The 12,066-nt window shown below is 35.5% G+C and overlaps 1 protein-coding gene across 1 annotated transcript in view; it reads right to left on the bottom strand.

The window, feature by feature from the left end:
- Positions 1-8,132: 8,132 nt before the first annotated feature.
- The window catches only part of klhl3 (kelch-like family member 3), a 32,095-nt gene continuing 28,161 nt past the window's right edge, over positions 8,133-12,066 (bottom strand). Inside the window, exons 13-15 of the mRNA XM_061891910.1 lie at positions 8,846-8,987; positions 8,629-8,772; positions 8,133-8,565 (exon numbers count right to left, since the gene is read on the bottom strand). Of these exons, the coding sequence (XP_061747894.1) occupies positions 8,537-8,565; positions 8,629-8,772; positions 8,846-8,987 (315 nt within the window). The 3' untranslated portion in view covers positions 8,133-8,536. The remainder of the gene's footprint in view (positions 8,566-8,628; positions 8,773-8,845; positions 8,988-12,066) is intronic.

The following is a 12,066-nucleotide window of genomic DNA, read 5'->3' as shown; positions in this document are numbered from 1 at the left end:
GTTGGAAGTGGAATTCTTGTAGGCTGAAATGTGAACATTTCTACTGACACACATGATATAAATGCTCTTTTTACTAGTTTAAAAGTAACAATTGAGGATTTTTGCTGCCTTTTCTGACGTCATGTCACAATTACAGTCAGTATGTTTCTATCTACGAAGTTAGTCGGATTTTTCAAATCATTCAGTTTCTTCTATTTTCACAGCAGCATGTGGAGTTGGACTTTCCATGATCTTACCTCTAATGCAGGGGTCACCAACCTTTTTGAAAGCAAGAGCTACTTCTTGGGTACTGATTAATGCCAAGGGCTACCAGTTTGATACACACTTAAATAAATTGCCAGAAATAGCCAATTTGCTCAATTTACCTTTAACTCTATGTTATTATTAAAAAATAATGATATTTATCTTTGTGGAAACACTGATCATCTTAATGATTTCTCACAATAAATATATATAGAAACAGATAAATATTTTTTTAAAAAAAAGGGTATTTCTGTCTGTCATTCCGTCTACATTTTTTTCCCTTCTACTGAAAGTTTTTTGTAGAGAATAAATGATGAAAAAAACACTTAATTGAACGGTTTACAAGAGGAGAAAACACACAAAAAAAGAAAATTAAATTTTGAAACATAGTTTATCTTCAAATTCCATCCATCCATCCATTTTCTACCGCTTATTCCCTTTTGGGGTCGCTGGCGCCTATCTCAGCTACAATCGGGTGGAAGGCGGGGTACACCCTGGACAAGTCGCCAACTTATATCTTCAAATTCGACTCTTTAAAATTCTAAATCCAACCGAAAAAAAGAAGAGAAAAACTAGCTAATTTGAATCTTTTTGAAAAAAAAAAAAAAAAAAAAAATATGGAACATCTTTAGTCATTTTTCCTGATTAAGATTGATTTTAGAATTTTGATGACATGTTTAAATAGGTTAAAATCCAATCTGCACTTTGTTAGAATATATAACAAATTGGACCAAGCTATATTTCTAACAAAGACGAATCATTATTTCTTCTAGATTTTCCAGAGCAAAAATTTTAAAAGAAATTCAAGACTTTGAAATAAGATTTAAATTTGATTCCACAGATTTTCTAGATTTGCCAGAATAATTTTTGGGGAATTTCAATCATAATAAGTTTGAAGAAATATTTCACAAATATTTTTCCTTGAAAAAAACAGAAGCTAAAATGGAGAATTAAATTAAAATGTATTTATTATTCTTTACAATAAAAAATAATAAATTGATTTGAACATTGATTTAAATTTTCAGGAAAGAATTTAAAAGGTATATTTGTTTAAAAATCCTAAAATAATTTTTAAGGTTGTATTTTTTCTCTAAAATCGTCTTTCAGAAAGTTATAAGAAGCAAAGTAAAAATATAAATTAATTTATTTAAACAAGTGATGACCAAATCTTTAAAATATTTTCTTGGATTTTTTAATTCTATTTGAGTTTTGTCTCTCTTAGAATTAAAAATGCCGATCAAAGCGAGACCAGCTTGCTAGTAAATAAATACAATTTAAAGTATTTTTTGCCATTGCTCTAAACAAAAAATATGACAAAAAAAAAGCCATGTTATAATTATTTTCAAAGCTACAATTAGTTCAAAATATTCACTTTAAAATGTTTTATGTGGTAAATATTGCATATATTGTGCAGTTGCCATATAAAAACCAAGTTTTATTTGACAAAAGAGCATAAAACAAACAAAATAATAGTTCAAATGTAAAATCAACAGATATATCTGAAGTTGATCTCGTAACTTAAGTTATAAAAAAAAAACCTAATAAAAATGTATCACTTTCTGAGTGGGGCACCTTTTTGATCCCAAATATATTTACTGGTATTTTATTTATCTTTTCACTGTGATGACTCCAAAATAATAAAGAATTCAAATCAATGGTGTCCTGAATTATTGATCTTTTAGGGCTCTAATTACTAAATACTGCATATTTCTGTTTTACTGTTAAAAAAACAAAGACGTTTTTGACAGAAATGCCATAAAACCTTTTTTTTTTTTTTAATGTTGATATAAAGATTTACTGTAAGCATTAAATAAAATATAAAACTTTGACTTATTTTTAACATGTTATTAACTGAGACCCTTTATGGTCCCCGGGACCCATAAAGGTAAAATAATCTTTAAAAATCTATATACCGTATTTCCTTGAATTGCCGCAGGACATATAGTATGCGCCTGCCTTGAATTACTGCCTTCGCAAAATAATTAGTGCATGCTTAGTATTACCGCCTGGTCAAACTGGTGACACTTCCCCTGTCATCATTTTCAAAATGGAGGAGGCTGATTTCAATAACGGTCATTTGAAATCGCATAAAGGGAAGAAGATGAACAGCTATTCAGTAGGATTTAAGGTCCAAGCTTACATCACAGTCATATTTTTACTGCATGCCTTTGGTAAGTGCCGGAGTGAAAGAGGTTTTAAAATAATTAGCGCATGCTTACTTTTACCGTATGCCTTTGGTAAGCGCAGGAGTGAGAAGAGGCTTTAAATGAATTATTGCCCCGGCGGCAATTCCAGGAAATACGGTATTTTGTTATGGTTTGAAAATGACAAATATCAAAATGGCCCCCGCATACTTCTATTTTTCCCTGTGCGGCCCTCAGTGGAAAAAGTTTGGACTCCCCTGGCCTAATGGTTGATAATTCTGATGTAAGTACACGGAAGGGAAATAAAGCAGGGTTTCTTCTTCACAATACTACTCAAGTCAAAGTAAAAAGTCTTCTGTTTTCAGTGAAAACAAATGCAAGACAATTATTTGATCATTCCCAAACACGCCATCAGCTAATGACATACACCTGCTGCTTTATGCTAGCGCGTCATCTAGTGGCGCCATTATGTAAGACAACTATCAGCACAAAAAGTATGTTGCAGTAAAACTACTCTGACGAGTACATTTTTGTTTTCAAAGTGACGTAAGTGCATGTAACGGAGTAAATGTCGCACGTTACTACTCACCTCCGCAGATGTGTTGGACAAAAAACAAATCAGCGTCGAAATATTGGCTTCTTTTGCATAAATCGCGCCTGCGTGGGAACCAGCCAATGAGGCGTCGGTTTTGAAATCACGTGACACGAGTGTTACCAAACCAGCATGAAAAGGATCCGACACGGGCGGAGTGGGCGGGGCTTGTTTACAGCGCAAATAAACATGATAGCAGCGTTAAAGGCAGATTTCTGCACTAGTGATATTTTTATAAATATGTGGTTGCTTTTATATATGTGTGTAGATATATATATATATATATCTATATATATATATATATGTGTGTGTGTGTGTACATATATGTATATGTGTGTATATATATATATATATGTCTGTATACATATATATAGGTATATATATATATATATACATACGTATATATGTGTGTGTACATATATATATATATATATGTGTATATATATATACACATTTATATGTGTATATATATACATACACATGAATAAGCAATAGAAATGGATGGATGGATGTATACACACACATATATATACGTGTGTGTGTATATATATATATATATATATATATATATATACACACACACATATTTATGTATGTGTGTATATACACACATATATATATATATACACACTCATATAGATACACATTTATCAATCAATCAATGAATGAATGTTTATTTATATAGCCCTAAATCAAAAGTGTCTCAAAGGGCTGCACAAACCACAATGACATCCTCTGTAGGACCCACATAAGGCCAAGGAAAACTCACCCCAGTGGGACTTCGGTGACAGTGACAATGATGACTATGAGAAACCTTGGAGAGGTTTGTCAATGTTCTATTAGTAGCAAAACCCTTGGACTTTGAAAGTTGTAACATGTTGAAAACTGTGAAAAGAGTAGTCGCTGCAAAGAAGGCTTTGTAGAAGAAAGAATTTGGGAAAATCCTGGACTTTCCAGAATGGTGTAATAGGTTAAAAAATGTGGAAATGTTGTATTGTTGTATCTTCTTTTTGTAGTTATTTTCCTTTTTTATTAAACACATTTAAAAGTAGATGAGGCAATTCCTGAAGGAGTTGTGTGCGAAGGCTCCAATGCTGTGGACTGACACAGGCATTTTGCTTTTACACACACCATCCTGACCTACGGTTTCAACATTTGGTACATCTTAAAACCGTAACTTAAAAGGGTTGGCTAAACAGCTACCAAGGGACGAGGCAATTGGCGCCCATGTAAACTACCCAACCGTAACTTAAAAAGGTTGGTTGAACAGCTATAAGGACTACGCAGCCAGTCTGCGGCCGGGCAGACCTTCGCTGCTGTTGCCCGGGCTCCTTGTGTTTTCTTTCTACTTACTAAATATATAATTTCTGTTCCAAATAGCATCACTGATGTCAACGGCAACATTTGATGATCATTTGAAAAATTAAAAATCCTGCGGTATAGGCATCTTTGGCAGGAGGTGTCTTCTGCCAAGGCATTTACTCTCCTGAAGGAATAAATAAAGTAGTATCTAATCTAAATTTATTGATGTCTTGGACAATTTTTCAATCGGTGGAGAATTGTTGAAGTAATAACATGTTGAAATGACAAATGGTAATACGGAATTTCGGGAAAACAGAGAATTTTTCCACTTCTTATGCAGAAGAAAGCTTCGACGGTGGAACAGTTAAAACGCGTTGAAAAATGTGGAAGGAGTAGTCGCCAGAAAAAGGGTGGAAATAGGGCTTCGGAAAAGCAGGAATTCTGGAAAATCCTCAACTTTTTTTGACAAGGAAAAGGGGAAGTTTGAATTTCCAGAATGGTGCAATGAGTCGAAGGTGGAATGGTTTGAATAGTACATTGTATAGCACACTACATTTGATACTACACCTTGATCATAGTATAGTACACTATGATCATAGTATAGCACACTACATGTGATTCTACACTTTGATCATAGTATAGTACACTATGATCATAGCATAGGACACTACACTTTGATTGTCGTATAATACACTATGACCATAGTATAGTACACTACATTTGATACTACACTTTGATCACAGTATAATACACTACATTTGATACTATGATCATACACTTGATACTATGAGCACAGTATAACACACTACACTTTGATCATAGTATAATACACTATGATCATAGTGTAGTATCAAGTGTAGTGTACTAAACACTTGAAACTACACTATGATTATAGTATAGTACACTACAATCATAGTATAGTACACTACGATCATAGTGTAGTACACTCCACTTGATACTACACTAAGATCATAGTGTAGTACACTACACTTGATACACACTACGATCTTAGTCTAGTACACTATGATCAGAGTATAGCACACTTTGATCATAGTGTAGTACATTACACTTGATACTACACTACGATCATTGTTTAGTACATTACACTTGATACACACTACGATCATAGTCACGTACACTCTGATCATAGTATAGTACACTATGATCATAGTGTAGTACACTACACTTGATACTACACTACGATCATTGTTCAGTACAATTCACTTGATACACACTACGATCATAGTGTAGTACACTACACTTGATACAACACTATGATCATACAGTTGTACAATACACTTTATACTACACTACGATCATAGTGTAGTACACTACACTTGATACAACACTATGATCATACAGTTGTACAATACACTTTATACTACACTACGATCATAGAGGAGTAAACTACACTTGATACTACACTACGATCATAGAGGAGTAAACTACACTTGATACTACACTACGATCATAGAGGAGTAAACTACACTTGATACTACACTACGATCATAGTTTAGTACACTACACTTGATACACACTACGATCATACTGTAGTACACTCCACTTGATATTACACTATGATAATAGTGTAGTACTCTACACTACTATCAAAGTGTAATACTCTACACTACGATCATAGTGTAGTACACTAAACTTGATACTACACTACGATTATAGTGTAGTACACTAAACTTGATACTACACTATGATAATAGTGTAGTACACTACACGTGATACTACACTACGATCATAGTACACAACAATTGATACTATACTACCATCATAGTGTAGTACACTAAACTTGATACTACACTACGATCATAGTACACAACAATTGATACTATACTACGATCATAGTGTAGTACACGACACTTGATACTACACTATGATCGTAGTGGAGTATCAAGTAATACACTACACTTAATACTCCACTACGATCATAGTGTAGTACACTACACTTTATATTACACTATGATTATAGTGTAGTGCACTACACTGGATGCAACAGTATGATCACAGTGTAGTACCCTTCACTTGATACACTCTATGATCACAGAGTACACTACACTTGATACTACACTATGATCATAGTGTAGTACACTACATTTGATACTACACTACGATCACAGAGTACACTACACTTGATACTACACTATGATCATAGTGTAGTACACTACATTTGATACTACACTACGATCACAGAGTACACAACACTTGATACTACACTATGATCATAGTGTAGTACACAACACTTGATACTACACTATGATCATAGTGTAGTACACAACACTTGATACTACACTATGATCATAGTGTTCCCGATGAACACAATGTGCTTTCATCAGAGACTCCAGATTGGTCTATTGTTGTGCTACGACACACTTTCATGAACTCTCAATTGGAGGCACTGGTCAACTCAGTAGCAGCGAGGTTGGTTCTTTAAAGGCCTACTGAAAGCCACTACTAGCGACCACGCAGTCTGATAGTTTACACATCAATGATGAAATATTAACATTGCAACACATGCCAATACGGCCTTTTTAATTTACTAAGTTACAATTTTTTAATTTCCCGCAGCGTTTCTTGTTCAAAACGTCGCGGAATGATGACGCGTGTTTGTGACTTCACCGGTTGTAGCGGACATATCAGCCCAGCACCACTTATGGCTAGTAGTCGTCTTTTTTCATCGCATAATTACACAGTAATTTGTACGTCTGTGTTGCTGAATCTTTTGCAATTTGTTCAAATAATAATTGAGAATATTGAGAATGCTGTTGGTGGAAAGCGGTGGATTGCAGCTGCCTTTAGCACCGAAACATAGCCAGTGTTTCTTTGTTTGTTGTTAAGCTTTAACACAGAGCGGTCAAGCGAAAATGTTTCTCTACGTCAACCAGCAAGTTTTTGGATGGGAAAATTGTGATATTAAGTCAGCTATTACCGGAGACTTCAGTGGATTATGGGACATCCTCCTGCAGCTGTCAAAAAGGCAGCTGTGATCTTGGCTCCTCGGCTTCTCTCAGAGACACTGGCGTTCACCGCAGCCATCCGACTTTGATGTATGACTTTAGAATCTCACGAAAATACTATTAACACAATAAGCAGAAGAGGGATTTTCCAGAATTATCCTAGTAAATGTGTCTAATTGTGATTGGTAGAGCGGCCGTGCCAGCAACCTCAGGGTTGCACGTTCGATCCTCGCTTCCACCATCCAAGTCACTACCGTTGTGTCCTTGGGCAAGACACTTTACCCACCTGCTCCCAGTGCCACCCACACTGGTTTAAATGTAACTTAGATATTGGGTATCACTATGCAAAGCGCTTTGAGTGACTTGAGAAAAGCGCTATATAAATATAATTCACTTCACTAATTACATCTGAAACGCTTCCACTGCCACCGCCGTCGCTTTTTCTTCTTTTTTTTGTGTGCTTCACTCTAACTTTCCTCATCCACAAATCTTTCATCCTCGCTCAAATTAATGGGGAAATCGTCGCTTTCTCGGTCCGAATCGCTCTCGCTGCTGGTGGCTATGATTATAAACAGTGTGAGGATGTGAGGAGCCTTCACACCGGTGACGTCAAGTGCACATACTTCCGGTAAAAGCAAGGCTTTTTTATTAGCGACCAAAAGTTGCGAACTTTATCGTCGATGTTCTCTACTTAATCCTTTCAGCAAAAATATGGCAATATCGCGAAATTATCAAGTATGACACATAGAATGGACCTGCTATCCCCGTTTGAATAAGAAAATCTCATTTCAGTAGGCCTTTAACTATGTGTTTAATTCATGTCCTTCCTGTGTAGCAACAAAGTATTGGAAAAATGTGAAAAAAATCATGAAGCACAAAGAAGAGTTTGAGTGGAATAAATGCTTTGCATGTAATAAATAGATCTAAACTCTACAGTGCATTTTGACAACTTAAAAGTCAGCATTCTTAGCCGCTAATCGACATGTTGGCACTTTGGACACATCGGTCACATGACCATCAGTAGTGGTGCTTCCTGACTTAAGAATAATCTTACATTCTTCCTCGAGCGCCGCCTGGTGGTGCATCTCCCAGCATGCACTTCGAGCAGTCTGTTGCCTGAGAGTCTGAGAAGGAAATGGTGCTCCACACCAGAGTGAGTCCGTCTCTTTTGATCCTTCTCCTCAGTGTAAACGGTGACGTGATCCAGAGCCCGCCAGGATCCGTGCTGATTGGCTCGTTTCTTCTTCGGCCGCTCCTCAGGTTTTAGACGTCTGCAGCACTTCCTGTGCTCAGAAAGGTTTGTCGATGACGGCGACGCCTGCACACCACAAAACCATCGCTTTTTACCAAACAATGAAAGAGGAGGGAAGGCGGGGCTTACCAGCGTAGCTCCGCCCATTGCTCATGTTGGTGGGGATTAGGCTCCACTTGTCGGTGGCCGGGTCGTAAAACTCCACGGAGGAAAGGTTGCAGGAGCCGTCATCTCCTCCGATCACGTAGAGAAGACCGTTGATGGTGCACACGCCTGCACAGTGTTACAAACCACTACTTCAATGTGTGTGTGTGTGTGTGTGTGTGTGTGTTGTGTGTCCTCTGACCAGCATTGCGGCGGCACATGTTCATGTCACACACAGGCCTCCAGGTGTTGCTCTGCGGCTCGTAAACCTCCACACTCTTCCTCACCAGAGGTCCATCATGGCCGCCAGCTGCATACAACTGTCCACTCAGGACCCCCCACACCTGTAACCCCCCCCCATACCTCACATCAATCAATCAATCAATTCCTTTATTGTCATTTTCATGAATAACACTTAAGTCATAAATGTCAACAAAATGTTGTTTAAACTTTGTTCAGCGGCATAGAAACTGTATTGATGTGCAGGTTGACCATAGTTTACAGCAGTGGTCAGCAACCTTTTTGAAAGCAAGAGCTACTTCTTGGGTACTGATTAATGCGAAGGGCTACGAGTTTGATACACACTTAAATAAATTGCCAGAAATAGCCAATTTGCTCAGTTTAACTTTAATAAATAAATCTATATAAATTAAAAAAAATGGGTTTTTCTGTCTGAAATTGCGTCGTACATTTTTTTTCCTTTTACGGAAGGTTTTTTGTAGAGAATAAATGATGAAAAAAAACACTTAAATGAACAGTTTAAAAGAAGAGAAAACACGAAAAAAATTCAAATTAAATTTTGAAACATAGTTTATCTTCAAATTTGACTCATTAAAATTCAAAATTCAACCAAAAAAAATGAAGATAAAAACTAAATATTCGAATCTTTTTGAAAAAAAAAAAAGTATATATTTTATGGAACATCATTAGTAATTTTTCCTGATTAAAATTGATTTTAGAATTTTGATGACATGTTTTAAATAGTTCAAAATCCAATCTTCACTTTGTGAGAATATATAACAAATTGGACCAAGCTATATCTAACAAAGGCAAATCATTATTTCTTCTAGATTTTCCAGAACAAAAATTTTAAAAGAAATTCATAAGACTTTGAAATAAGACTTAAATTAAATTTTACAGATTTTCTACATTTGCAAGAGTATTTTTATTTATTTATTTTAGTCATAATAAGTTTGAAGAAATAATTTCACAAATATTCTTCGTCGAAAAAACAGGAGCTAAAATGAAGAATTAAATTAAAATGAATTTATTATTCTTTACAATAATAAAAAAAATTTTTTTTTACTTCAACATTGATTTAAAGTGTCAGGAAAGAAGACGGAGGAATATTTTGTAAGGGTCCCCCTTACGTCATTTAAACAAATTTTTTTTCTAAAAAAGTGCATTTTCTAAAATTTTCATGTTTTGTCAGGACTCCTGATGACGTTTTGAGATATTTCCTACAACTACAACACCAGTATTGTGTCAATTTTTTTGAATTTTTTGGGACATTTAAGCGAAAAAATTGTTCCCAAATAAGTGCATTTTCTGGCATTTTCGGGACTCCTGATGACGTTTTGAGACATTTCCTACAACTATAATACAAGTATTGTGCTGTTGAAACAAGTCAGTTTTTTGGAATTTTTCGACATTTTAGCAAAAAACAGTTTTTCAAAAAAGTGTATTTTCTGACATTTTCGGGTTTTGTCGGGACTCCTGATTATGTTTGGAGACATTTCCTACAATTAAAGAACAAGTATTGTGCTGTTGAAGCAAATCCGTTTTTTGGAATTTTTATAAGGGTCTCCCCCGTTACGACATTTGAGACAAAAATAGTTTTCCAAAAAAAAGCATTTTCTGCCATTTTCGTGTTTTGTCGGAACTCCAGATGACGTTTTGAGATATTTCCTACAACTACAACACCAGTATTGTACTGCCGAAGCAAGTCCGTTTTTTGGAATTTTTTTGCGACATTTGAGCGAAAAAATGTTTTCCCAAAAAAGTGCATTTTCTGACATTTGCAGATTTTGTCGTGACTCCAGATGATGTTTGGAGAGATTTCCGACAATTAAAGAACAAGTATTGTGCTGTTGAAACAAGTCAGTTTTTTGGAATTTTTTGTAAGGGTCCCCCCTTACGACATTTGAGCAAAAAATAGTTTTCCAAAAAAGTGCATTTACTGCCATTTTTGTGGTTTGTCAGGACTCCTGATGACGTTTTGAGATATTTCCTAATACTACAACAAACGGTATTGTGCTGCCGAAGCAAGTCCGTTTTTTTGAATTTTTTGCGACATTTGAGCGAAAATGAGTTTTTCAAAAAAGTGCATTTTCTGCCATTTTTGTGGTTTGTCGGGACTCCTGATGACGTTTTGAGATATTTCGTACAACTACAACACCAGTATTGTGCTGCCGAAGCAAGTCCGTTTTTTTGAATTTTTTTGAATTTTTTTGCGACATTTGTCGAAAATGATTTTTCCAAAAAAGTGCATTGTCGGCCATTTTCGGGTTTTGTCAGGACTCCTGATGACATTTTGAGACATTTCCTACAACTAGAATACAAGTATTGTTCTGTTGAAACAAGTCTTTTTTTTTAAATTTTTTGTAATGGTCCCCCCTTACGACATTTGAGCGAAAAATTGTTTTTTTAAATATTGCATTTTCTGCCATTTTTGTGTTTTGTCGGGACTCCTGGTGACGTTTTGAGATATTTCCTACAACTACAAAACCAGTATTGTGCTGCCGAAGCAAGTCCGTTTTTTTGAATTTTTTGGGACATTTAAGCGAAAATGATTTTTCCCAAAAAGTGCATTTTTGTGTTTTGTCAGGACTCCTGATGACATTTTGAGACATTTCCTACAACTATAATACAAGTATTGTGCTGTTGAAGCAAGTTCGTTTTTGGAATTTTTTGCCACTTTAAGCGAAAACATTTTTTCCAAAAAGTGCATTTTCTGACATTTTCGGGTTTTGTCGGGACTCCTGATGACGTTTTGAGACATTTCCTACAACTACAATACAAGTATTGTGTTGCCGAAGCAAGTCCGTTTTTTTTTATTTTTTGCGACATTTGAGCGGAAAAGAGTTTTCCAAAAAAGTGCATTATTGGCCATTTTCGGGTTTTGTCGGGACTCCTGATGACGTTTTGAGATATTTCCTACAACTATAATACAAGTATTGTGCTGTTGAAGCAAGTTCATTTTTTGGAATTTTTTGTAAGGGTCCCCCCCTTACGACATTTGAGCGAAAAATATATTTTTTAAATATTGCATTTTCTGCCATTTTTGTGTTTTGTCGGGACTCCTGGTGATGTTTTGAGATATTTCATACAACTACAACACCAGTATTGTGCTGCCAAATGAGTCCGTTTTTTTTATTTTTTGCGACATTTAAGCGAAAAAATTTTTGCCAAAAAAGTGCATTT

Source organism: Nerophis ophidion, linkage group LG29 (genome assembly GCF_033978795.1).
Source record: "Nerophis ophidion isolate RoL-2023_Sa linkage group LG29, RoL_Noph_v1.0, whole genome shotgun sequence".
In the NCBI taxonomy this organism is placed as follows: Eukaryota; Metazoa; Chordata; class Actinopteri; order Syngnathiformes; family Syngnathidae; genus Nerophis; species Nerophis ophidion.
The sequence above is the reverse complement of the archived record's forward strand: the minus strand, read 5'-3'. Positions and strand labels throughout refer to the sequence as shown.